This window comes from Podarcis melisellensis (genome assembly GCF_964234715.1).
Source record: "Podarcis melisellensis genome assembly, chromosome: 8".
Classification (NCBI taxonomy): domain Eukaryota; kingdom Metazoa; phylum Chordata; class Lepidosauria; order Squamata; family Lacertidae; genus Podarcis; species Podarcis melisellensis.
In genome coordinates this window covers 80,862,485-80,889,974 of record NC_138540.1, presented here as the reverse complement: position 1 = coordinate 80,889,974, position 27,490 = coordinate 80,862,485, and the positions used below count along the sequence as shown (strand labels likewise).

At 48.3% G+C, this 27,490-nt stretch overlaps 1 protein-coding gene and 1 long non-coding RNA gene across 3 annotated transcripts in view; one reads left to right on the top strand and one right to left on the bottom strand.

The window, feature by feature from the left end:
- The window catches only part of LOC309376272, a 152,813-nt gene that overhangs the window by 26,591 nt on the left and 98,732 nt on the right, over positions 1–27,490 (top strand). The gene's annotated exons all lie outside the window — the stretch shown is intronic.
- The window catches only part of MEGF8 (multiple EGF like domains 8), a 54,254-nt gene that overhangs the window by 15,343 nt on the left and 11,421 nt on the right, over positions 1–27,490 (bottom strand). For both annotated transcript variants that reach the window (XM_081921864.1, XM_081921865.1), the window contains exons 10-31: positions 26,030–26,149; positions 24,969–25,135; positions 23,820–23,927; positions 23,120–23,267; positions 22,165–22,328; positions 20,616–20,807; positions 19,531–19,731; positions 17,845–18,084; positions 15,845–15,963; positions 14,327–14,458; positions 12,737–12,850; positions 11,423–11,671; positions 10,409–10,605; positions 8,903–9,113; positions 6,757–6,976; positions 5,898–6,030; positions 4,575–4,789; positions 3,878–3,988; positions 2,975–3,093; positions 2,682–2,886; positions 2,039–2,210; positions 1,569–1,732 (exon numbers count right to left, since the gene is read on the bottom strand). In XM_081921864.1, the coding sequence (XP_081777990.1) occupies positions 1,569–1,732; positions 2,039–2,210; positions 2,682–2,886; positions 2,975–3,093; positions 3,878–3,988; positions 4,575–4,789; positions 5,898–6,030; positions 6,757–6,976; positions 8,903–9,113; positions 10,409–10,605; positions 11,423–11,671; positions 12,737–12,850; positions 14,327–14,458; positions 15,845–15,963; positions 17,845–18,084; positions 19,531–19,731; positions 20,616–20,807; positions 22,165–22,328; positions 23,120–23,267; positions 23,820–23,927; positions 24,969–25,135; positions 26,030–26,149 (3,701 nt within the window). The remainder of the gene's footprint in view (positions 1–1,568; positions 1,733–2,038; positions 2,211–2,681; positions 2,887–2,974; positions 3,094–3,877; positions 3,989–4,574; positions 4,790–5,897; positions 6,031–6,756; positions 6,977–8,902; positions 9,114–10,408; positions 10,606–11,422; positions 11,672–12,736; positions 12,851–14,326; positions 14,459–15,844; positions 15,964–17,844; positions 18,085–19,530; positions 19,732–20,615; positions 20,808–22,164; positions 22,329–23,119; positions 23,268–23,819; positions 23,928–24,968; positions 25,136–26,029; positions 26,150–27,490) is intronic.

Here is a 27,490-nt window from a genome sequence, read left to right as displayed (position 1 = left end):
GACACTGAGGTCCAGCACCGAGGGCCTTCTGGCGGTTCCCTCGCTGTGAGAAGCCAAGTTACAGGGAACCAGGCAGAGGGCCTTCTCGGTAGTGGCACCCGACCTGTGGAATGCCCTCCCAGCAGATGTCAAGGCAATAAACAACTATTTTATTTTTAAAAGACAACTTTAGGGAAGTTTTTAATCTCTGATGCTGTCTTGTTTTTAATATTCAGTGGAAGTCACCCAGAGTGGCTGGGGAAACTCAGCCAGATGGGCGGGGTATAAATAATAAATTATGATGATAATTATAACAGTTCTGTTCCAAATATACTGGCTGCCTGCACTGACCCTCCAAAGGAACAGCACTGGTTTTGACCTTTAAAGCTCTTCATGGCTTAGGACCCCAATAACAAAACCCTTGTGGTTAATGCAAGAAAGAGCTGGGCTGGGTGGGTTTGGACTCCCATCCCACAGTAAGTGCAAGGGAAGGAGGGAAAGAAAGAAAATGTTAAATTGCACCATCGCTGAAATTGCAAGGAGGACAAGCACCCTCCCTGGGGAAATGATGGCTCTGTCAAGTGTTTGCAGGATCATGTGCCCATCATGGCCAACCTATACCAGACAGCAGATAACTCGCTCGGGAGGAACAACGAAATCTTCCGCAGGAAAGGAAAGACAAATTGCCGAGAGTGATTTAAGGCTTCAGCTGATGTCCTTATCAGCTTGACTCACACCCAGGAGATGACAAGGCTAAGCGTGCATTACATTGTTCTGTGCAAAGGTTTCGCTCAAGGCAGCTGGCTCCTCCTCCCGTATCGGGGTGTGTGTGTGAGAGCCTGGCCGTGAAATCACTGGGGAAGGGCAGTAGATCGGGGGCAAAAGATCTGCTTTTCATGCTGAAGATCCCAGGCTCTGTCATGGACCAACTTCAGATAGGATTTGGAAAGACCTTTGCCAGAAACCCTAGAGATCTACCGCCAATCAGTATTGAGCTGGATAGCTCTAATTCTGCATAAGGCGGCAGCTTCCTAGATTCCTATCTTCCTATCTCCATGCCACGTATTTAAACTTCCTGCTTAATTGTACTTTGTGTGAAGCAGCAGAGTCATTGGGATTGTCTGCCTCAAACACCCAAACTTCTTGCACTCAGCTTGCCCACGTTCTACGTGATCTCGCCTCTCCTAGCATGTATATGCAAAAGAGGGCACACATGACACCGGTGCAGGCACACACACACACCACGCACGCACACACACACACACACACACGTGCTGTCCTCGAAAATGACTCTTTTCTCACTTATGCTATCCTACATTTCCCTGCAACACATGGGCTTGTAGAGCTGGAAGAGACCAAGAGGGTCATCTCCCGATGCAGGAATCTCACAGACAGTGCTAAGCAGACCTCATATTTCATTCTGGGCCTCAGGGCTTTGCAACAGCGGCACCAAAGATGGGGAGAATCTCTACACTGGGAAACTCTCTGGTGTTTTCTCCGTACCTGAAGCCCTGTGCCTTTTTGGGAAGGCTGGTACTTAACTGCACCCTGGCCGCAACTGTTACATTTCTGCCCTGGCAGCATCTCACCTTTGGCCCCTGAGACGGAGCCAGCAAGCTCCAGGTCAGGTTGGGATAATAAAGGCTGTAGAGCTCAGGGGAAGCAGAAACCATCTCCACGTGGAAGCGATGGCCGCCAAAGACATAGATGGCATCCGTGCCCTCGTGGTACACAGCCGAGTGTCCGTACAGACCTGAAAAGTAAATTCAATACCAGGTGTTTTGTTTGTTGGGTGGGACGGGGGGGGGCAGGGTCTGTGTTTGATCTCACTAGTGGAAATACAGGGTCAGGCACCGTGGGACATTTGTAACGTTTCCCAGCCTGCACGCCTTGCAACTGTGGCACAAAGGATTTATGGGATTCCCTCTCTTAGAGGTTTTCAGAAGAGGCGACTGTCTCAAATCAAGGCAACCTTGCCTTCTCAAGTGGAGCATTTTTTTTGCTCTGTAACCACCTAGTTAATCCCAGGGCCCCACAGCTGGTCGAAAGGATCCCCTACCCGTAGGGGGCGTTCCAGCCTGGCTCCCGGCACGCCAGCTCTCCGACACGACGTTATATTCCAGCAGTTTCTTGTTGAAGCCGTTCTCAGGAGAGTAGCCACCAATAAGGAGCAGGGAAGAGCCACGCCGAGCCGTGAGTGTGTGACCGGCCACGGCTGGGATGAGAGGGTCCTGGAGAAGTCGGGAAGGGAACAGGGAACATGTCAGGATCCAGGGCATGTGAAAGAGAAGGGCACGGGGCAGGGGTGTGGGGCACAGCATTCCTTTCTCTTTCCACCAATGTGGATTCATCTGCAGCAACACTGGTGGAATGTGAGGGGGCAGTTTATAGGCTAAGACGGATTCTTTCCCCTCCACCAGAAGAACCCAGTAGGCTGCATCGTGGAAACAGAGGAGCATGTGCTCTGTGCATTAACCCCAGGCCTTTGCGCTGAGACCTCCTGCACTCAGGTCCTCTCCTCATTCCTCTATCGGTCATGTAATAATCTGCTGCCAACACCCACAGTTTCGGATCAGGAGAAGGTACATGCCCAGCTTGGGAGTGTCCTGGAAGCATCTGGTTGCCTGCGGTTGGAAGTGGACTGGCCTGATCCGGTTAACAGGGACCTGCCAACCGCTCACAGTCTAAATGAGGGGGATTACCTGCACGAGCCTCCATTGCAAAGTGGTGAGGTTAAGCAGCCAGAAGTCGTTGGCCACCCCGTCGGTCGTCAGTCCACCAAGCACATACATCGCCTTGCAGGAGGGGATGTAGGCGGCCGCGTGAAAGTACCGAGGGTTGGGCCCTGGGCCTCTGTCCTCCGTCCCTGCCAGCATCTGGGTCCAGCGGCGCTCGGCAATGGAGTATCTGCGGAGAGACAGCACCCTCTATGGCCAAGATGGGAAAGGCAGGGGCGGCCCATTGGAATAAGCCTGGGGAGGGGAGGGTCTCTTACCTGTACACGTTGCCCAGCATCCCCTCTCGCAGTGACATGCCCCCAAACATCCAAAGCGTGGTGTCCGGCCCCTCCACCATGGTGTGGCCCAGGCGGTGAAGAAACCGGCTGGCTGTGTCCTTGGAAAATGCACAGGTGAGGGTTAGATTATAGTGCTGGGTCTTTCTGCATCTATGCCCACTTAGTGGCCAGTCAGGCTGCCTCAGAGACCCTGAGTGCGTAGAATCTCAGACTTGTAGAGCTGGAGGGACCCCAGGGGTCATCTAGTCCAACCCCCTGCAATGCAGGAATCTCAGCTAAAGCATCCATGACAGATGGCCATCCAACCTCTCCTTAAAAACCTCCAAGGAAGGAGAGCCCACAACCTTCTGAGGGAGACCATTCCACTGTCAAACGACTCTTACAGTCAGAAAGTTCTTCCTGATGTTTCGTCAGAAGTTCTCTTGTTGTAACTTGAAGCCACTGGTTTGAGTCCTCCCCTCCAGAGCAGGAGAAAGCAAGCTTGTTCCCTCTTCCATGTGACAGCCCTTGAGATATTTGAAGATGGCGATCATATCTCCTCTCCCTCTCCTCTTTACCAGGCTAAACAAACCCAGCTCCTTCAACTGTTCCTCATAAGGCTCGGTTTCCAGATCCTTGATCATGTCAGTTGCCCTCTTCCTCAGATAGAGGACAAACTGATTAGATGCCCTGAGTGTGTAACAAGCCCAAAGCACAGCTATTTTCAAGAGTGACATTGCTCAGAGCAGCAATAATTTTTTTTTTTTAATTTAATGCAGTATGCTCTCAGTGATAAATTACCCATTCTCATGGCTCAAAGAGGCCCCAGGCCGGATGACAGAGAAAATGAACCGAAAAGCTAATGTCAGAGGGAGCCTTCAAGGGATGTGGGGGTTCACTTACAGCTGTCAGCTGGGTGTCGATCAAGGTTTCCCAAATTATCTTGCCAGCATCTAGAGGGATGGAACAATCTTTGCCGGCAAACCGATCGTTGCAAACACACAGACCCAGGCTCTAGGGAAGAGATGGGGGGGGGGGGTAGGCAGAGAGACAAAGAAGGGTGGGAAGACAATGAGACCCACAGGAGGACACACACAAATTTTGGAAACTGGCTCTGCACTGCCATCACAATACTCAAAGGCCACCGTCAAACCACCCAGGTAACTCCTGTACTTTCTGGAGATTTCCATATGTCGATGAACAACTATATATGATTCCTGCACTTCTACCCATAGTCTGCTTGCCTGCTTTTTCCTAAGGTGTAGACTCAAGACCACCTCACCTATGTTCAGTTACCCACCCTGCAGCCATTCTGCTCAGCAGAATGCAGCCAACCCTACCTGTGTCCAAGCACTGCTTTTGTCATGCTGTCGTGCAAGGCCCTTTGGACATACCTGTATCACTGCAGACCAGGCCTGGAACTTAATGCCTTCCTAGCTTGTGAATGCTTTTTGACTGGGCACCCATGTCAGCTCCTAAACTCCCTGGGCAGAAACCAACTGCCTTTCCCCTTTGCCATTGAGGCCACCCTTGTCCCTGGACCTTTCTGAAATATTCCTGCCCTTCATGCACACAGACAAACCAAACCCCCGGGGCTCACCCTGTTGCAAACCCCCTGCCCCACATGAGCGCTGCAGTTGCCCGGGCAGATCTGAAACTGGCAGCTGGGCCCCGTGTAGCCGTTTCTGCAGATGCAGCTCCCCTCCTGGCACTCCTGGTTGGGGTGGCAGCTGGGGCGGCAGCGGTGCACCGTGTAGGTAGCGTTGAAGCCCGAAGCCTCGGTGGAGTTGGCTTCGTAGTAGATGACCAGAAGGCCTGCAAGTACAGGGAGGGAGAGAATCGGAGGAGCAGCATTCCTAGAACTGCCGAGCTGGAAGGGACCCCAAGGGTCATCTAGCCCAGCCTTTCTCAACCTGTGGGTCCCCAGATGTTGTCGAACTACAAGTCCCATCAACCTTAGCTATTAAGGCCTGAGCTCTGGGACAATGGCAGTTGTAGTCCAACAACATCTGGGGACCCACAGGTTGAGAGCCGCTGATCTAGCCTGTATGCAGGAACATGCAGTTGTCCCGTACAGAGATTGAACCTGCAACATTATCAGCACCACAAGTCTAGGCAAAAAGGCAAAGGTAAAGGACTCCTAGACGGTTAAGTCCAGTCAAAGGCGACTAGGGGGTTGCAGTGCTCATCTCGCTTTCAGGCCAAGGGAGCCGGCGTTTGTCCACAGACAGCTTTCCGGGTCATGTGGCCAGCATGACTAAACCGCTTCTGGTGCAACGGAACACCGTGATGGAAACCAGAGCGCACGGAAACGCCATTTACCTTCCTGCCGGAGTGGTGCCTATTTATCTACTTGCACTGGTGTGCTTTCGAACTGCTAGGTTGGCAGGAGCTGGGACAGAGCAACGGGAGCTCACTCTGTTGTGCGGATTTGAACCGCCGACCTTCTGATCAGCAAGCCCAAGAGACTCAGTGGTTTACACCACAGCGCCACCCGTGTCCCTATACCACAAGTCTAACTAACTGAACTATCCAGCATTCCGTAGAAGTATTCAGATTTCCTTTATCAAGGCAAGAGTGTGGAGGAACGAAGCAGGAATTTATATTTTGCTGCTTCTAAGGGCATCCAGAGGTCCCTTCTGTGAGAGTCAGCTTGCCTGTTATTAGATGGGCTGCTTCACAACACACAGCCAAAGAGATGCTCTGGTTCAGGAGTGGTGATGCTGATGCCTAAGAGGCCGCTGGCCTTTCGTAAGCTTTCATCGCCTCTTACTAGTGGGAAAGGAATCCTGCCTTTCAAATAAAGGTATGTGATTTGCCATAGTCAAGAGTCGTAATGTGGAGCTAAGTGGATCTGACTAGCAAACAAATTCACTAAGTTCACACCCTGCATCAAAACTCTTGAATCCAACCTCCTTCCTACCTGATACGGCCTCCACAGTGATGGGACGTGGACGGCCCTGGCCGCAGAAAGCCCCAATGAGAGTGCGATCCAATTGGATCAGGCCCGTGTCCAGGAAGTCAGGAAGTCCATCAAAGGCATAGACATAGTTATTCTAAGGAGAAAGCGAAGGGGAAGCAAGCATGAGTCATCAGCATTGGATTTAACTTGCTATTCTTCAAAGAGACACGCAGTTTTTCAAATACAGCCTCTGGTTTCTGTTTTGTGACTTCCAACAGGGACTCTAGATCAGGGTTTCCCAGACTTGGGTTTCCAGGTGCTGTTGGACTACAAATCCCATCATCCCATTACTAAAAGCAAGTTCACAACAAAGATATGCTTAAAGAAATATGCATGCATTTTCGTGGCGAGATTTGGTGGGTGATTCAGCGGCATGAAATGTGGGAGGGGGGGAGGTATTTGCCCAGTTTGGATTTTGTTTCATTCACGACTGGGCTCCGTTAAATAAACTGGGAGGGATAAAGGAGAGTGGTGAAAATTCTTACAATGCCACTCTAATCTTTTGTGCCAATATCTCATGGTAAGAAATGGGGAAAATATTTCAAACTTCCAGCACCCCAAGAAACTGCCTCCCCCTTAAAAAAAAGGGAGGGCTTCATGCTTCTAGACATGCTTTTGAGAGACAGCAGTATGTTTTTAGGCAAAATATGCCAAATGCCACAGAAAAAAGAAGAATGAGGAGGCTTTAGTCATGTCCATCTCCTCCTGCTGATTTCTGACATCACTAATGTATTAAATGACAAGCATCTGCCTCTGGAAGGTATCACTTGCCTACAGAATCAGCCCCCTGGCCCCCATTGTGCCCACCCCCTGTGCTCACCATACAGAGGGTATCAGGTTGGATAGTGAGGGTGATCGTAGGGCAGATCTGCTCTGGCCGGCAGGGCTGCATGTCCTCAGTGGTCGACAAGACCCAGACGCAGTAGGAGAGTCCGCCCTGCGGGGGCCCCCCAGCCCGCTGAGAGCTCAGCGACGAAGAGGAAGAGAGGTTGGCAAGCAAGGAGCGCCCCACACACTCCTGGTAGCAAACGCCCTCGTTTCTGGTGGATAAAAATAAAGCAGACCGTAATAAAAATAAAGCAGACCAAAATCCTTTTGGTTTTGTCATGCAGGGCTGCGCGAAGTCACCCTGCCCTTTAAAGAACTGTGAAGTCTGGCCCAACCTAACAGAAATTCTGAAAAGAAAGCATAGCCACTTGGCATGGCCTTAGTCTTTTGAGGAATCGGCCAGGAGGCTTCAACAGCGCTTCATTTTGGTGATTTTGCAGCGTGTTTATTTTTAAAAACCACCAACTCTCTCCCCACCCTGCTAACTTAGGACGGGGAAGGAAAAGATAGCCTATAATTAGCTTCCGCAGGCACCAGTCTGTCTTGGAGGTAAGCAGAAGTAGAAAAAAAACGGAGATGGCAATTACTCCTCCAAATGTCAGGGATGAAGATTGTAAAGCTAATTTGCCTAACCCTCCCTATTGGAGCAAGGAGGAAGAGTGGCTCACTGCAGGTCAGCATTCTCCATGACAGAGAATTCTGCAAAATTCTATGCAAAAGTGTATAACCTACGCAATTGTGCACAAGTTTTCCTTTATAACTTATTCTGGTTTTGCAAGTCAGTGAGAGAGAAAAGCAGGCGTGGAAGGTACTAAAGCCAGCAGTGGCATCAGGGAACAGCACCCTTTCAGTTATACCATTACACCATCGTAATGACCAGAAAGCTTCTGTTACTTTTCCTCTTAAAGAAGGCTGAATTCTGCTCCCAGTCATGTTCTGTGAGCTGGCCCTTTTGCAATGGACCCAAGGCATGCACACAGCCCTACACAAATACTTCCTGTTCCAGGAAACTGGAAGCATGTGTGCGTATGTCAGTCTTTGGGTTTTTGCCAGTACACGGCACACATCAGGGAGCAGTTCGATCCATTTTGCACCTCTTTAATGACGTGCGAGAGTTTTGCATTAAAAATATGAAGTTTGGGCCCAAATGAAGGGCAGCCAGAAACAAAAGACCTTTAAAATAAAGAATATAATGACACTAAACATTAATAGAAAGTTTGATGGTTCCCATAGCATGTATGTTGGAAAAGCTCTGTGTTTCTTTGTTTTTCAGGAGGCAAGTCTTTGGAAAGTCGGTGTCAGGGAACTGCCATCGGAGCCAGAGGCGGAGGGAAGGCTCCAGAGGGATGCCGGAGAGGGTCCCAGTAGGGAGAGAGGCAGCCCATCTGCTGGGGAAGGAAATCAGCGATCAGCGTAGCACCAGTGGAGAAGGGGGGCAGATGGGGGAATCGGTGAGGGGGCTCCATGACTCTTTGCCGGAGACCAGCGGGGAGAGCACGGGTCCTCCGCTGCCCACACCCTCCCTGCGCAGAAGACTTCCGCGCAGGGAGAGTAGGAGGAGACGAGGCGTCAAAGAACTTCTTTGCTGGAAGAAGTTCAAGAAACGCCCACTGACGGATTCTGCCAGCGATTGAGACAGCCACGGATGGGTGGCTGTCCGGACAGAAAGGGTTCACCCAGGTAACCCAGCCAGGTGTGGCGACAACTTACGTACGAGCAACTCCTAGAACCATTACAGTCGGGGAGCTGCAGGCTGTGGAAAAAGCAGTTCAACACGACCGCTTTTACTGTGTGCTTGGCAAGCGCCCCGGCGGTCCTCAGCAACCACCAGGAGAAATTTCAAAAAGTGGGAGAACTAGAAAAGGTGGGCAAAGTTTTGCACAGACCAAATGAGGAACTGCTTTGCTGTGTCAGACAACAGCTGCCAACCAGAGGTGCATCAATGACTATAGCGGCCAATCCTATCGCTTGTATCTAGCAGTTGGTAGTCAGTAATATAGACTGCTCTTGAACATGGCAGCTCAGCTTAGCTCTTCAGGTTAATAGCTTTCCATAGAAGTTGCTTATTTGTGCAACTTAGGTAGTATTGCCGTAATCCAGGGGATACAACAGCAGTCAAATCAACCAGCTTCTCTCACCTGGGGTCCCCGTAGTAGCCGGGGGCACAGCGCTCGCAGTGAAGCCCTTCAGTGGGTGGGGCGCAGTAACAGGTTCCTGTGGCCCCGTGGCAATAGCCCATCTCCTCCAGGCCATGCCCATTGCAGGCACACTCCTGGCAGCCGCTCTGATTTGTGGCGTTCCCGTAGCTGCCAGGCCGGCAAAGGTGGCAGCGCTCACCATGGGTCCAGTCTGCAGAGGAGGAGCAAAAAGAGGATGAGATTGATGTGGACAAGGAACAGAGGAAACTGCATTCAGTCACAGACTGGCTGGATGCAATGGAATGGTGGGCAAGGGAAGAAGGCTCAGAGCCCGGGAAGTGGAGGTGGCATGACAATGAGTGGTCAGAGGGAGAAGGAGAAGACTGGGAGGTGGTGTCGGAAGCTGAAGAGGCAACAGGGTTTAGTGAGCAGGGAGAATATGTGGCAGAGAAAAGTCCAAGAGCAGAGGCAGAAGCAGAAGGGCAGGAGGTGAGAGGCCAAGGGGCAGAGATGAGTCAGTCTGGTGAAGAGTCAAGGGTGTCTCCCCCTCCTGCTGTGACCAGCTCCCCTCCCCACTTGTCTCTCCCAGAACCAGAAGAGGCATGAAAAGGGCAGGGCAGAGGTTGGCTGCAGGCAGGTGTAGTCTTAGACAGCTTGGAAAACACCCTGGAAAGGAGGGGACTTAGACGGCTGTGGGGAGATGGGGACCTCCAGTCTCAGTAACGGCTTCATGGGGGCAAGACCTGCCAGAGATGAGTTCAGCATGACACCTCTGTATCAAGCGTGCTTTCGCTAATAAAGAGTTAACCCCAACTTGCATGGTGTGATTTACTGCTGGCTCGCTCCTGACAATTACACTGAGTCAGGCAGTTGGGTCCGTCTAGCTCAGTACAGTGGTACCTCGTGTTAAGAACTTAATTCGTTCTGGAGGTCCGTTCTTAACCTGAAACTGTTCTTAGCCTGAAGCACCACTTTAGCTAATGGGGCCTCCCGCTGCTGCTGTGCTGCGCGATTTCTGTTCTCATCCTGAAGCAAAGTTCTTAACCCGAGGTACTATTTCTGGGTTAGCAGAGACTGTAACCTGAAGCGTCTGTAACCCGAGGTACCACTGTATTGACTGCACGGACTGGCAGTTGCTCTCCAGGGCTTCTGGCAGGAAATCTCTCCCAGCCCTACCTGCGGTGGGCAGGGGTTGTATCTGGGAGCTTCTGCATGCAAGGCAGATGTGTGCCTCTTGACCTATGGCCCTTTCCTAGGGGGAGAGAAGGAGGAGGCAAGAACTGAGGACCTGTCCACTTATACCAAACCTTCACCAACCTCAGGCCCTCCACAGGTTTTGGACTACAACTTCCATCAGCCCTAACCAGCACAGCTGATGGGAGTTGTAGTCCGAAAACTGTCTTATACCCTCTGAGGTGCACACTGACGGTGCTTTACTGCCCAAAGAACACCGATGCAACAAAACCGTAAATTAGAAAAGCAGGAGACAAGAAGTATTTGGCTCACTCTGGCATTCGTCGCAAACGCCGGGCCCACTGAGCCCACAGCTGCTGTGGAAGTGGCACCCGCAGTCCACATTGCACTGCACCCCGCTTGGCGGCGGGGTGGCTCCCATGATAGTCTCGGAGGTCCAGCCCAAGTCGCACACGCAGGTGAAGTTGGGGGCCCCGCTGCATTCGCCGTGTGCACATTCGTCGTAGCAGCTGTGTGAAAACAGAGAGGGGGAGATGGAGAAAGTCCTGGAGAAAGCTCTTCCCAGAGCTACAGAGCCCATGCCCTCCACAAAGTGCAGTTCCCAGGATTCTCTGGGGGGACTCACAAGTTTAAAATGCGTGTTGAAAGCGCTTTCAATGTATGGTACAGATCCTTCAGAGGGACTGGATTGATAGAGAAGGCGCAGCCAAACTAACACAGAAGTTTCAGAAAGATGAGTGTCTGGGGTCACAGGACTGTCACCACCAACCCCATCAGACAACCAAGGCTCACAAACATGTTCTGCAAGGGGGTTTCCTGGCATCAGAAGGTTGTCAGAAAAACCTCTGCAGGATCTTGCCACAGGCCCAACTAATCCTGTTCTCACAGTGGCCAAATAGATGCCTATGGGAAGTCCACACCTGAGAATTCTTCTCTGCTTAGGATACTCAACATAGTGCCTCTGGCAGTGGAGAGAATTACAGAATCATGAAATCATAGAAGGTATCTCCAAGGGTCCTCTGGATGAACCTCTGGCAATGAAGGAATCTCAACTAAAGCATCCATGGCAGATGGCCATTCTGGTTCGTAGCCACTGAGAGCCTTACTCTCCACGAATCTGTATAACCTTCTAAAGCCAGGCTGGTGGCCACCATTAAATCTTGTGGGAGCAGATTTCATTGTTTGTGAATACTGGGGAGAAATCTCTGCTGCTTGCCAACAGTCTCTGGTTCCCATAACCAGAGCCAAGCTCAAGGAACACCCCCCCCCACACACCCCAAACCTGGAGAAAGCATTTTGCCTGCTCCTCGTGCCCACCCTACTCACGTCTGGTTGCAGTACGCCACCCCGTCCCCCGCATAGCCTCGGTTGCAGTGGCATTCGAAGGAGTCAGGTGTGTTCTTGCAGCTGGCAAAGGGATGGCAGTTAGCCAGGCCCAGGCGGCACTCGTCCACATCTGGGCACTGCCCATAGGACCACTGGGCTGGGTGGGTGGGAAGCAGCCCATGAGATTCCCAGAGGGCCACAGAGCAGTTCAGGAAGGTGTTCAGGCCTGAGAAATCCCCGGGGAGGCACCTGCAGAGGGAAAAAGGAAGAAGTTATTCACCTCACAGCAGTCCCAGGGCTGAAACCACCTTTGCTTTCAAAGGATTCCCTGCCTATAACACCTGTATGGCAAAGAGAAATTCAACAAGCGCCGTATTTCCCTCTGCTGACCCTCCACCGATGGGGAAAACCTCTGGCTGTTGATTTTTTTTTTGCTGCCACTCAAAGAAAAACAACAACCTCGTGGAAAAGACTTGGCAACCTTTCCAGCACAAACACAGCAGATTGTAATTTCTTCCTTCAAAACGTTACTCATTTTATTTATTAAATTTGCATACCACCCTACATCTATAGATCTCAGGGTGGTTCGCAACACGAAAGCACCACATTACAAAACACAGAATACATGATAAAAATAAGAACCACAACAAAACAATGATCCCCGCCCTCTCCCACAAGATGTTTAAAAGGGCACTGGAGGTCCATCAGCCAAAGGTCTAATTAAATAGGAACACTTTCGTCTGGGGTGAAAACGTGTATAATGAAGGCGCCAGGAGAGCTGCCCTGGGGAGAGCATTCCACAAACGGGGAGCCAGCACAGAAAAGGTCATTGTTGTGTTGCCACCCTCTCGCAAAGGAGGCACACAAAGAAGGGCCTCAGAGGATGATCTCAGGATCTGGGCAGGTTCATGTGGAGAGAGGTGGTCCTTCAGATATTGCAGTCCTGAGCCCAACCATAACTGAAGTTAAAATGGTGAAACTGAAGTCAAACCTGAGGTTCCCAATTTGGCGCGACACACCAAATGGCGGATTGACCGCCCTGCCCCCTTGGTCTACTCACCCCCTGGAAGTAAGCTTAATAATAATAACAGTAATAATTTTATTAGTTGTACCCCACCCATCTGACTGGGCTGCCCCCAGTCCTCCAACATATATAGAAACATAATAAAGCATTACACATTGAAAGGCTTTCCGATACAGGACTGCCTTCAGATGTCTTCTAAAGGTGATATAGTTACTCATCCGTGGGCAGGCTAAAAGAGGCACCTTGTCTGTGTGGTGGGGAAGAAGAACCATTGTAAACATGAGTCTTACCTGCCCAAGGTGGGGTTGTCTGAGTTGCCGCACCAACCGCATTCAAAGTTCTGCAGGCATTCCCGGCAGGTGTTGAACCGGGTGCAGTCCAGGCACTGGGGCACAGAGTGCACGCTGGGGGGAGGGGAGGGGGGAAAGAGGTTGGTGAGCAGCTCCTGCATGCACTGGGTTCGAGAAAAAAGGAAAAGAGGGAAGAGGGGTCCAGAGGGCTAGTAACCTGATGCCTAGAATCATGGAATCATAGAGTTGGAAGAGACCACAAGGGCCATCGAGTCCAACCCCCTGCCAAGCAGGAAACACCATCAGAGCACTCCTGACATATTGTTGTCAAGCCTCTGCTTAAAGACCTCCAAAGAAGGAGACTCCACCACACTCCTTGGCAGCAAATTCCACTGTCGAACAGCTCTTACTGTCAGGAAGTTCTTCCTAATGTTTAGGTGGAATCTTCTTTCTTGTAGTTTGGATCCATTGCTCCGTGTCTGCTTCTCTGGAGCAGCAGAAAACAACCTTTCTCCCTCCTCTATGTGACATCCTTTTATATATTTGAACATGGCTATCATATCACCCCTTAACCTCCTCTTCTCCAGGCTAAACACGCCCAGCTTCCTTAGCCGTTCCTCATAAGGCATCGTTTCTAGGCCTTTGATCATTTTGGTTGCCCTCCTCTGGACACGTTCCAGTTTGTCAGTGTCCTTCTTGAACTGTGGTGCCCAGAACTGGACACAGTACTCCAGGTGAGGTCTGACCAGAGCAGAATACCGTGGCACTATTACTTCCCTTGATCTAGATGCTATACTCCTATTGATGCATCCCAGAATTGCATTGGCTTTTTTAGCTGCCGCGTCACACACTGCCTAGCAACTTAATTTGTCAATTGGATGACTCTGGTTTTGCTGTAAATAAATTGTTTTGAAATTTAAGTAGTCAAGTTACTAGCCCTCTGGACATCTTCTTTCCTTCTTTCTCAGGAACTTGGAACCAGCTACAAAAATATTTTTCTGGGGCAAGGCGGAAAGGGGCCTTTGCAGGCTCTTTCAATGGTGTTTCAAAGCGTAACTCCTGCATAAATGGGATGCTTATATGCATCTTGTGGAATGAATGAATGAATAAATCGCCATCTCCTTTTCCACTACCACTTCCCCTCACGCGGTGCTTAACCTGGGCTGGGGCTCGCCCATATTTGATCATTCCTTCTGGAAACCTATTACAGTGGTACCTCGGGTTATGAACTTAATTCGTTCTAGAGGTCCATTCTTAACCTGAAACCATTCTTAACCTGAGGCGCCCTTTCACTAATGGGGCCTCCCGCTGCCACTGGATTTCCATTCTCATCCTGGGGCAAAGTTCTCAACCCGAGGTACTACTTCCGGGTTAGGGGAGTTTGTAACCAGAAGCATTTGTAACCCGAGGTACCACTGTACTAGCATTTTTATGAGCCAGGAGTGTTGCTCTTCCAAACTGCGGCCTGCTAGTAGAGGGAAGCTCCTCTGAGCCTGTGCAGATTCTGCCTTTCTTCTTTCCGCCGAACAACCACGAAGGAGACCGTGACTTCCTCATGCCCCGAGTCTTCCTGCTCCATGCCCAACGTACCTGTCATACCAACCACGGCAGTCTCCATAGGGGTATTTGGCCAGATAGGCAGCGAAGAAGAAGCAGCTACGTGTGGACTGGCACCAAGCACACTGGCTGGAGTTGGAGAGGCACTCGGAGCAGGTATTGCGCCTGGAAGACGAGAGGAGAAACCAACGCTTTCAAGACCCGCTCTCAGAACTACTTTGCCCCTTCTGCACCTTCCAGGGCCGGATTAAGACCTTTAGAGGCCCTAAACACTTAAAAAGACTTTGGTGCCCCCATATATAACTAATTCAAACTATAAACAACAATAAACCGTAAAATAAAACACAAAATGAAACAAAACCTAAGGTACGATGGAAAATGAATGTTTATTTTTGTATACCTCTGCTTTATATCTGATTTTTTTCCCTCCTGCTTTTTTCTAATTGCATAGTCTTGGATCAGATCCTCAAAACTAATCTTACATAACATATCTGCTTCTATACTAGGTAGAGATAAGGAATCCAGCCTGTCTTGTTGCATAGTTGTTCAGTTGGGATTTTTAATATGAGCAATTTGTGACCATTAATGTAAGAAATCCAGCAATGGAAAATTTCTGTGGTGTCCCCTTGATGCCCTAAGCATGTGCTTACTTTGTGTAATGGTTAATCCAGCCCTGGTGCCCCCACCTCCTGATTCCCCCCCCCCCGGTGCCGCTGCTGCTTGAACCAGGGCTTCCCAGGTCCAGGCTGTGCTAGGAACCCAGCATCTTTGATTCCTGCATTGCAGGGGGTCAGACTAGATGACTGCCAGGGTCCCTTCCACTTCTACAATTCTATGATCTCAGGCTTCTTGAGGATAAGACAGTGCTGCTGCTTCCCCAGTGGTGAAGAGCGGGCATTAGATGCTGGATCAGAGTGAGTTTTCTGACCTGAGCAACCAGTAAAGGGAAAGGTAAAGGGACCCCTGACCATTAGGTCCAGTCGTGACCGACCCTGGGGTTGGGGCGCTCATCTCGCTTTATTGGCCAAGGGAGCCGGCGTACAGCTTCCGGGTCATGTGGCCAGCATGACTAAGCCGCTTCTGGCGAACCAGAGCAGCGCATGGAAACGCCATTTACCTTCCCGCCGGAGTGGTACCTATTTACCTACTTGAACTTTGACGTGCTTTTGAACTTCTAGGTTTGCAGGAGCAGGGACCGAGCAACGGGAGCTCACCCCATCACGGGGATTTGAACCGCCGACCTTCTGATTAGCAAGTCCTAGGCTCTGTGGTTTAACCTACAGCGCCACCCACGTCCCAGAGGACTCCCCAAATACTTCCAAGCTTCCCTTTTCTAGTTTTCCCTGTTGCCTTCTTCTCTGCAAGGCCACACGTCTCCCATCTGCTGGCTGGCCCCTCAGCCCCAGCCATGGACTGCCCCTCGCTCTCCTGACCTGGCTCTCGTCCACTTCTGTTTGTGGCCTTCGTGCTCGGGAGGGCAGAGTCTGACCGAGGTTCCTTTCCACCACAGCCTTATCCCAAACCTTCCCGCCGCCCCCCTGACTCACTCACTGGTTGCAGAGTTTGGGGCAGTCCTTCGGAGAGCGGATCGCACTGGGGAGGCGGCCCCGGCGGCTGCAGAGAAAGTCCCCCTTCTTGCTGCTGTTCACTTGCCACTCGCAGAACGGATCCTGGAGCAGGGGAATGAAAGAGGAAGCATGCGGCTCGCATCCAAACGAGTGCCAAGTGTCTCGTTCCGAGAGACTTATTCAACAGAAAATAATATTCAGAGTCCACTGGACTCCAGCAAAATTATACCAGAAGAAAATAACAAGTGCAGACAACTGCTGGAGATGTAGGAGTAAAAATGTGAAGTTGGTACATGTGATGATTAACTGCCTGATGATAAGATCATTTTGGTGTGAGGTGAGGATATTTATAGTAAGAGTAATAAAAAGAAATTGTTATTTAGGGGAACTGAATTTAATTCTAAATTATATTCCGGAAACATGGGAGATTTCAAGGGGTGGGAAAAAAAATGGATGTACCATGCTATATTAGAAGCAAAAACAATTATTTTGATGAATTAGAAGAGATTCCAATTGAGCACATGGATTGATAATATGGACAGATTAGCTACATATGAACGAATTGCATGTCAACGCAAATTAAGAATACAGTATGAAGAAATCTGGAATGAATATTTGAGCGATAAGGCGGATAGTGGTGGGAAGTGAGGGAAGGAGAGAGAGGCGGGGAATATTGTTTAAAAGGTGCAGTCAGAGGTATACCAGTGTATTTAAATCTGAATAGTCAAATTGTGTTATTATTGTTATTATGGTTTTTGTTGTAGTGTCTTTTGTGGTTGTTGTTTGTATCGAAAAAAAGATTAAATATTTTTTTTTAAAAAAAATAATCTCTCATTCCGTAAGTGCAAGGATTTACACTGGTGCAAGAGAACTCTCCCCCATTCTAATTCTAAAATCAAGAAAATCGGATTTTTAATATTTAAATTAGATTTTTTAAAATAAAATGCTTTTGGAGAAAAAATCTTTCTAAAGATAGTTTTCTATTTAAGTTACATTATAATCCAAAGGCTATTCATCAGGAAATAAGGATTTGTTTTAAGTTTTTTCATGTGTGCCACAACTCAGCCTAAGGGGTTTTTTTTAAAAAAAAAAAGTTTAACCACATCAGTTAACAAACATGGATATATATGCTATAATTTTATTGTTTTAGTTAAATAAATTGTTTAAACTGTTATTAAGGAAATGATTGTTTTTCTCCTTCCAATAAAGTATAGCAGAAAAGTTGTTCAAATATAAACAGTTAACTTATTAAACCTCACAATAATGTTATAATTATCTGTCTATGTATTTCTAATAGTGTAACCAAATCAGTAATTTTTGATATAATTGTAAAACCTACTCTGAAAATTCATTATTCCAAAAATGAAACCTTCATCTGGTTGCAAATATTAAAGATTATACCAGAAAGAATGAGTCTTTCGTGATTTAAATCAATTTGATTTAAATCAAATCCACCCTGTTTGAATTATGAGCAACAGAAGGAATTAAGGGATTGTCATTATGATATAAAAGAGAGAAGATAGGGAGCAGGAACGGCCGGGGATAAAAAAAAAAAACCATGGAAAACAGAGTGGGAAGTCAACAGAAGTAAAGATAGATTTTTATGTATTGGGGTGTATATGTGAAATTTAATAACATATAAAAGGGGGGCGGGAGGAAGGAAGGAAGGAAGGAAGGAAGGAAGGAAGGAAGGAAGGAAGGAAGGAAGGAAGGAAGGGAGGGTCTCTGATGTAACCGCTACAATGCAGTGTCAACAATCCATCTCCATTGCTCCTATGCCTTTAAGATTTTATCCCTCAGCAGAGAAATGGGTTTCATTGACAACAACCTAACCTAGATAGATCAGACCCATCGTTCTCCATGCACAGATATTGTTGAAAATACAATGGTCCTGCCCGCTGCACTGAACTGCGCCTGCCTCCCCCCTCCAAAAAAGACTCTGCCCCAAGGAACACACAAACCTGCAAGCCATATCCCTCTCACCTTGCTGCAGGCGTGGCAGTCTCGGTAGTCCTCGCAAAGGATGCAGTTGCCGGGGGCCAGGATGAGGCGCACGCTGCCAGTGCCACAGCCGCCGGCATCGTCCTTATGCGCCAGCCGACGGTGGCAGGTGGCACTGACCGGGCACCAGCCACAACCCTGGTCGGCCAGGCAAGCCAGGCAGGAGCGGTAGGTGGCGCACAGCTCTGAGCGATAAGGCTCCAGGAAGAAGTAAGAGATCTCCTGGCAGGTAAAGACAGGTGTGAGAAGAGAAACAAAGATAAGCATCACCTGGTATAAACATCACTGCATCTCTCTGTGTCGGAGGGGATGCAGCGAGTGAGGTTCGCTTCCTTTATCTCTATTTCATTTCTTAAAATTTATATACCACTTGATTGTTTAAGAAACCAACCAACCTCAAAGCAGCTTACAAGAAGAAAACATGGAAATACACAGTAAAAAACAACAATTGTAAAGCTTCAAAAAATAATTAACATCTTGATGTTGGCATTAAGATAAATTCAAAAGTGTAAATAATGCTTTAATGGATGTAATAATGGAATACTGAATGGTTTAGTTTATACAAAATATGCAGGGATTTATGTTACGCAAAATGAACCATGGAAAGAGAAGAAGGGAAGCCATTAATATTTTAAGGTTGTTTAAATGAATATTTTAAAATGTAAAACAGAAAATTTAATAAAAATTATAGAAAAGATAATAATTAACATCTTTTTTGGACAATTTAAGGAAATATTATTACATGATGAATGCGTGAGCAGGATTTGAACTATGAGCAACAGAAGAACTTGAAGATTATAGCAGTGTTGTTATGATAAAAGAGACACAAGACAGGGCGCAGCAGAGGGAGAGTAATAAAAACACAGTGGAAAAGGGGGTGGGAAGTTGACAAAAAATAACAAAGAAAAAATGTTTTACTATGTACTGAAATGTATGTGTTCAATTTTTGAAAAACTTAATAAAAATATGATTAAAATTAACTAATATCAGCGATATACTAAAAAAACATGTCAACATTCTACATGTCTGCATAGACAAAAATGTTTCGGCAGGTGCAGGAAAGAGTTCAGCTGGTGTCAAGTGGCAGGGAGTTCCAAAGTGCCACACTAAACAAAAAAAAAAGCCCATGGGAAGCCCAAAAGCACAAGAGCCCTCTCCACTCCTCCTGTTCCTCCCAACAACTGGTATTCAGAAGCACGACTGCCCCAGCCTGCAGATATCCTTCGCTCCCTCGCATCCTGTTCCTCTTGGATCCTGAATATCCCTCAAAACCTGCTGAACCTCCTCCCTTTTCAATGGCAGAAGTCTGCGCTCGCGGCAACGTGAACCAGAAAGCAGTGGGTTTTGCGCTCGACGTCCCTGAAGACGAGCGAGGCTGCGGACCTCTCCCCACAGAAGAAGAAGAGTTTGGATTTGATATCGCGCTTTATCACTCCCTTTAAGGAGTCTCAAAGTGGCTAACAATCTCCTTTCCCTTCCTCCCTCACAACAAACACTCTGTGAGGTGAGTGGGGCTGAGAGACTTCAGAGAAGTGTGACTGGCCCAAGGTCACCCAGCAGCTGCAGGTGGAGGAGCAGGGAATCGAACCCAGTTCCCCAGATTACGAGTCTATCACTCTTAACCACCACACCACACTGGCTCTCTCACGGAGAGGGTGAGATACTCACGCTGCCCCCAGGCACTCCTGTACGATCCCACGTGAGGGTCAGCTCGCTCGTCTGCCCGTTGCCGGAGTTGTTGAGGTGGCCTTCGACCAGGACGGTGTACTTATTGCCTCTCTCGGTGCTGGGGAAGAGGCGCTCAGCCCCGGGGCGTTGCAGTAGCCGCTTCTCTTTCTCCTGCTGCACTGCCCAGCGGCCCACCTCCTCCTGAAAGGGAAGGCGGGAGGGCGAGGAAGAGCAAGTTCTGCAGCCTAGAGTGGCCTTCTAAGCCAGTCAGAAGTTGGGGCAATTTTACAAAGATCCACTTACTTACTTACTTGCTCGTCTGCCTTTAAGTGTAAGAGTCTCCTGCAGGTGAGCTGGTCTCCCCCACCACCACCCCTTTACTCTCCTTTTAAAAAAGGGGGTTTCTGGTGACTGGGCCGCTGCCTATGTTTGATTATGGTCACCAAATGCTATGAATCGGAACAGCCCACGGATAGAAGCTGTTCTTTACCCTGTTGGTGCTTCTATATCTTCTGCCCAAGGGCAGGAGATCAAGAAAGTGCCGGCCAGGGTGTGAATCATCCCTGAGAATTTTCCTCACTCTCCTGAGGCAACGTTCTTTCGCGATCATCCAGTGGATTCACGAGACAGCCCATAATATCTTGTGCTGTATTCACCACCCTCTGCAGGCACTTCCTATCAGTTGATGTCAAACCAGCGTACCACACCGTGATGCAGTATGAAAGGACACTTTCTATTGTTGACCAGTAGAAGGAGATCATCAAATGTTGATTGACATTGTTCTTTCACAATACTCTGAGGAGATGGAGTCTCTTTTGGGCTTTCTTAACCACCTTGGTTGTATTGATTTTCCAAGTAAGGGCTCCACTGAGATAAACTCCTAGGAATTTAAAGGAAGAGACTCTCTCCACACAGCCCTCCCCGATGTACAGCGGGGCTAGTTCTCCTCTCTTCCTCCGAAAGTCCAACACCATCTCCTTTGTCTTGCTGATATTAAGATATATATATTCCGTACCCTGCGGCACCTTATCTCACTGTCGTATGCTTCAAACCCGAGTTCTGCCCCCGGACTGTTGTACCCTTACCAGCTCAGACGCTCCAGGGGCTCGGGCCAGCTTGGCAATCACAAAGAGGCGCTGAATGCGTGCCCAGATGGAGATGTCTTCGGCAGGTCCGGAGCTGCTGACCAGCGGGTGAATGAAGCCCTTGTAGACCAGGGAGACGTCCATCTCCGTGCTGGGGTTCAGGGTGATTGTGGTGCTGCGGACGATGGAGACCTAGGCAGAGGGACAGTTGTCACAGGCTGATCTCCTGCAGAGTCCAGGGCAGGGCAAGACCACCTTGAGACGGCTGGTCTCCCTGCCGGTTCTCTCCATTGTCCAGAGCTGGGTGGCATCGCCCACCTGGCACCACTCAGGCCATCAGTTCAATAGCCACTGCATACTCAGAGAAAGTTGGGAGAAATGGCAAATTAGGACGTTATTAAATTACTGTTTCGGGGAAAGAAATAAGAGGGTTTGCTCTTCAGATAGGGCAAGAGAAAAGGCAAAACAGTGCCCCAGAGTCCCATCCAGACCAGGCAGTCAAGAAGGATTACTGTAGTCGATGTTATCGAAAGCTGCTGAGAGCTCCAGAGGAACCAACACTGTCCCTGCCCAGCTCCCAGCTTTATGTAATCTGCCAGAGATTTAATGACATTAAGAGACTTAGCATGATGGTTAAGAGCGTTGGACTAGGACCCGGGAGACCAGGGTTCAAATCCTCTCTCAGCCGTGATCTTCACAGGGTAACCTTGGGCCTGCCGCTGCCTCTCAGTCTCACCTACCTTGCAGGGTTGTGTTAGGATAAAATGGGGAGGGGGTGAATCATATATGACACCATATATGGGGATATAAACGCAGTCATAAATGAAAAATAAAATATCTGTGGCATCCAACTTCCTGAAGAATTGTGGGGAAAGATGTGTAAATCAATCAATCAATCAATCAGTCAACAAATTGGACATTATTTTATTTCATATTTTTTCTTCCCAAGTGTATCATAATTTTTTTTAATTAAAAAAACCATATTTTGAATAGGTTACTTTTCTGAATGTTTTAATTACAAATAACCTATTATGGAGTCGAGTTAAATTGCACATTGCACTGTATTCAGATCACGGCCCTCCCATGTAATGGATGCGTGTGTATTTTAATGAACACAGCAGAGTGAAAATTATGAGTCATTGCAGGGAGGGAGGGGGGTGTTGTGTATGAGCTTAATAGCATTTAGCTTACTTTTTATTTGCTATCTTGTTAATATTGTTTTACAGATTATAAATGCCTTGTTGATTTGTTAATCGCATGGTACGACTTACGCTGTAATTGTGATGTTTAGCTTATATTCTCATTTGCCTGTTTGTTAATTGTGTTTTATAGACTGCAATTGGTTTACAGACGATTAATTATATTATATGATTTATGCTGTACTTGTGATGTTAAGCTTTATGTTATTTATTGCTTGTAACCTGCTGTGGGATTCATTTGAGTGGAAAGCAGCAAAGAAATGCAACCGATTGATCAATCAATCAATCAATCAATCAGCTGATTGTGTTTATAAATCTGGGGAACCACTCTTGCCATGCCGCTCCCTTACCTTATCAGGCTGGGAATCATTGCGTGGCTGCTGGTAGGTGATGAGGTGAAGGCCGGGGAGGAAGTTTTCATGCTGACATTGCGCCAAGGAAGTGACAAAGAAGGGCTGAGGACCCCACCAGCCATAGGTCCCAGAGATTTTCCCCACCTGGCACCTGCCCTGCTCTGTGGAGGAAAAGGAAACAGGAGTGTCAGAGAGTGGATTTCTTCAGCACACGGTTTCTGTTGAAATATGAAAGGCGCCGGCTCCTTACGACACACCTGTTTGGACAAGCATTCTCCTGATCTGAATCTCCTGTTTTTATTTTAGATTTTCACTGCTATGCTGCTTTAATGGGCTTGTTTATTATGCATTTCAATTACAGACGTTTCAGCGTTTTGAATAAATTGCTTCAGGGTGTATTTAAATATTTTTATTAAGAGCATTTGCAACCCATTCTTCAGCCAAAAAGAGTCTCAAAGTGCCTCACATACACTCAGTTAAGAGAAGGCGGTTCCTGCCTGCAAGCTTACGGTCCTTTAAAGAAAAGCACACAAGGGGAAAAGAAAGGGAGGGGAGAGGAAAAAATAAAACTCAAGCACCCCAGCTCTTAAACAGAGGTTCTTATAATGCCTAGCTGCAACAGTTCAGAGGTAGGGGGTGCCTGTCTAATGGAGTTTCCATCAGCAAAGTAGATGAAGTGAGTCTCTGCTTCCCATTCTCCCTCACTGAGGCAGTGAACTGCCTTGGTTTTCCTTCTTGAAATCAAAGGTGGTACACAACTTCTATTATTTATTATTAATCTCTTTAAAAACAACAATGAAGAATACAGTGTTCATTCCTGTCAACTTGCTCCCAAGCTTGTGGCGAGCCTATATCCCCCAAAGAGCAGTATTTGTAATGTCACTTTAAGAATCGTGCCTCGTAAACACGGGTTTGTGGCAACAGGCAGAAAGGCCCGGCTTGGCTCACTTACCTGAGAGAGGCATGCAGGTCTCGTTCTGCACACACCAGCCAAAGGGTCCCGGGGCACGAGGCAGAGAAGCGTTGGTGCCGCCGAAAGCCAGGCAGGACTGGCAGTCAACTAAGAGGCGGGCCAAGCCCAGGCAGCCAGTATTGGGGCACTGAGGAGAAGGAGGGGAAAGACATTAATGAGCCCTAAATTCTTGCACTCCAAGTAGCCAGCGTGGTGTGCTACAGATGTTGTCAAATTACAACTCCCACCATCTCACAGTCGACAACCAGTGAGATTTCCACTCCTGTCCAGGCGCAGCTACTCATCTCCGGATCGTCACGCACCCCACACCCCCAAAGGTAAAAATAAATAAAGACCCCTGGACGGTTAAGTCCAGTCAAAGGTGAATATGGGGTTGCAGTGCTCATCTCGCTTTCAGGCCAAAGGAGCCGGTGTTTGTCCACAGACAGCTTTCTGGGTCATGTGGCCAGCAGGACTAAACCGTTTCTGGTGCAACGGGACACCGTGACGGAAACCAGAGCGCACGGAAACGCCGTTTGCCCTCCTGCCACAGTGATACCTATTTATCTACTTGCACTGGCGTGCTTTCAAAATGCTAGGTTGGCAGGAGCTGGGACAGAGCAACGGGGATTTGAACCACCAACCCAAGCCCAAGAGATGCTGCTGTGGTCTAAACCGCTGAACCCCCAGAGTTACTCACAGTGCTGTGGGGCTGGGTACTCTGGCAGCCTCTCATACACCAGGCACATTCTGGGTCCTTGGCACACGTGGTTTTTTCAGTGTAAATGGAGCAGTAGTCCAAGTGGTACTGAGGCCGTGGGGGGAGAAGCAAAGGTGTGGGTCAGTAACCCCTCAAGTCAGTCCTGCATCCAGAAAGGCACTCAGCTGCCTTACAAAGTGCCCCACACAAAGGGAGGGTGTGCAGCTCCTGCTCCCCACACCCTGCCTCCCAGCAGAATGCAAAGACTGTCTCTGCAACAACACACATTCTTTATTTTTTAATGTATCCATTTTAAGGTGTTACAGACAGCTTGATATAGAATAAAGTGACAATGATAAGCACGTTTCCAAACTTGGCATGGGGGTTTCCAACATGGGGGCTAGCAGACTCTGTTGATATTTGGGGCACCAGGCACCATTTTGAATCAAGATGGCGGACTAACACTTTTGGCGTGACTTCTCCTGATTTTTGGGAAGCGGGTCCAAAATCACAAACTGCGCTGTCCATTTTAAAAGCAGTTTTTTGGGTTTTTTTGTTTGTTTCCACAAATCACCAGGCACCCTCGCTGGTTATAAATAAAGCAATAAATAAATTAAATTAAATAATCTTACGTGGTGAATAAGAGTACTGAGGGAGGGGAACATAACATGTAAATCACAAAACAAAATTTCAAAGCCTAATTAAAATTCCTCCATTGCTTAGAGTATCAGGTGCAAACTGAAACAACAGTTCATCTGGAGAAAGGTTGGAGAAAAATAAGGGTTTTCAACCGGTGTATAAAGCACAGAACAGAGGGAAGAAAGGAAGTGCGTACATGAACACCTCAGGAGAGACCATTACTTCCTGGAGCAAGTTAACCAGCCTAATTCTCTCATGAACCCCAAGTCTCATGCTGCCCATTTTTTTTGTAAAATTTCCCAGTTTTACGATTTTACAGTTGAAAGGACACACCTAAGAGACCCTAGTTGGGGTGTACGTGGTTGGCCTGGTTAAGACCAGAAGGCCCTCTGCTAGAGCACAGGTGACAGGCCAGCTCTTAGGATGCGGAGGTTTCGATGGGCCCAGGGGTCAGGCCAGCCCATCAGAAGCAGGCAAAGGGAAGGGGTTAAAGGTGGCAGAGTCACTTACCATCTGAGAAGGCACCTGGAAGACAAAAGTAGGCACCTTGTACGCCAGGAGGTCTCCCCGCGGCACCCCGCTGTAGCCGCCAGCCACAACCAGCACGTTCCCGTTCATGACCGCGGCTACATGGGAGTAGCGGCCTCGCGCCTGGGCCTGAGTCTTGGCCTCGTGTTCTGAGGGAAGGAGAAAGAGACCAGGTCAAGGGCAGCCTATTGTGGTATCACAACAAAGCGCGGGAATTGGGGCCCGGGAGAAATAGGGTGCCGTATAAATCTATACATTTTGGGAAAGGGTTTGTCTGTCTATCTGTTCTCCATGGGTTTAGCCACCTCTCAAGATATCGTTGACAAACTTGGCATGAGTGTTCTGAGGTGGGGGCAGTAGTCTTTGTCACCAACTGGTCACTGGGTTACAAGTTGGTGGACCAAAATGTGACTTTGGCATGACCTTGCCTGTTTTTTGGTGTAAGTTCGTCCATCTCTTGAGATATCATCACCAAACACGGCATGAGAGTTCCTGGGGTGGGGGGGGGGGAGGGGGTCTTCATCAATATTTGGGAGCCATTTTGAAACAAGATGGCAGACCAAAATTTAACTTTGGCTTGATTTTTGGTGTGACAGATCAAAACTCACACTATCCGTTTAAAAACAAACAAACCAAACATTTATTTATTTTTTTGTTCCTTTGCAAGAGGAATGAGCAATCTGTGATCTGGTTCAGATGTTGCTGGACTACAACTCCCATCAGTCCCGACCATTGGCAGGGCTGGATGAGGCTGATGGGAGCTGGAGTACTAGGAGAGATACAAGAGGGATACGGGCTCCTGCTTTACGAGCTCTGTGGCAAAAGGATGCTCAGCAAGCTCAGGTGTCCCCTTTCCTTTCAACGCTGCGATGAGAGAAGCTGGACCTGTGGATCTTCTCTCCTCCCCAGAGTACTTGATACAGAAGTGCTCTTTCTATAGGGAAGTTGACCACTGGAGATTCTGTGAGTTCATGGCACCATCAGGACCCTGCAGCAAACTAAGAGGGCGAGTGCAATTTCCTGGAATCAGAGCCTTCCCTCACCGTGGGAGAGTGGAGGCGCCAAATCATGACTGGAGACCCACTGATGGCAGCCCAGGTGGTAGAAGAAGATTTCGTCCTCGTAACATTTCTCCTCGTGGTAGTGGATGTGGACATTTCCCCCTGGAGAGGAAAAGGAAGCAAAGCAAAAATATAAAGGTAAAGGGACCCCTGACCATTAGGTCCAGTCGTGGGGTTGCGGCGCTCATCTCGCTTTATTGGCCGAGGTAGCCGGTGTACAGCTTCTGGGTCATGTGGCCAGCATGACAAAGCTGCTTTTGGTGAACCAGAGCAACACACAGAAACGCCGTTTACCTTCCCGCCGGAGCGGTACCTATTTATCTACTTGCACTGGCATGCTTTCGAACTGCTAGGTTGGCAGGAGCAGGGACCGAGCAACGGGAGCTCACCCCGTCGCAGGGATTCGAACTGGTTTAACCCACAGCGCCACCCATGTCCCATCAGCAAAAATATATATTATAATAAAAACTAGATTGTGGGATATTGAATGCCGGGAACTAACAGCAGCAGCAGAGAAAACATGTTCCCCTCTTAACTTTCAACTTTCTTGGGCATATGAAATTAACCACAATTATCTTGAATTTTTAATCCTCAAGAAAGAAGGGCATTTTCGCTGGCCAGGTTTAATTCAAATCCTTCAAACCTCCAATGGGGAAGGTTCTTGGGAATAGTGGAAGGAGAAAGAATTTGCCCATGTGAGGTGGAAACTCTTACACAAATGGTTCTTAAATGTAAACTATATGTTGATCTCCGCCAGCAGTTCCTAGATCAACTCTGCATCCCCAAATGGAAACCAGAGCTAGAGGTCATACATTTTCTATTATTGGTGAATAATCAGGAGCTCACCAAGTTAATAGCTAAATATCTTTATCTGGTTTTTTGTCGTCAAAACGCATTGCAGATGTCTGATCTTCCTGGAGACCTAGAGATGTAATGTTAGACTGCTTTGCCTCTTTCATTTGACAAATGTTTTGTGTCACTGGGAAGGCGGGAATTCTGTATTGATTTGCTGTGGATGTTTGTATGTGATGCCAATAAAAGGTTTGATGACGATGATGAAAAATACATATATACAATGGTGCAATAAAATGTCCAGCTATTTCCAGTGCCTAAGAACACAAGGAAAGTCTGCTGGATCAGGCCAATGGCCCATCTAGTCCTGTTCTCCAACTAGATGTCTGTGGGAAACGGGCACGCAGGATTCGTGCCCAAGAGACCTCTCCCCTCCTGTGTTTTCCAGCAACTGGCATTCAAAAGCATTGCTGTCTGATTGCGGAGGCAGTACATAGCCATTATGGCTAGTAGCCACTGATAGCAACTGATAGGGGATATGGGGACCGGTGGGTGGGTGGGTGGGGCAATACAGTCATACCTTGGAAGTCGAATGGAATCCGTTCCGGAAGACCGTTCAACTTCCAAAACGTTCGGAAACGAAAGCACAGC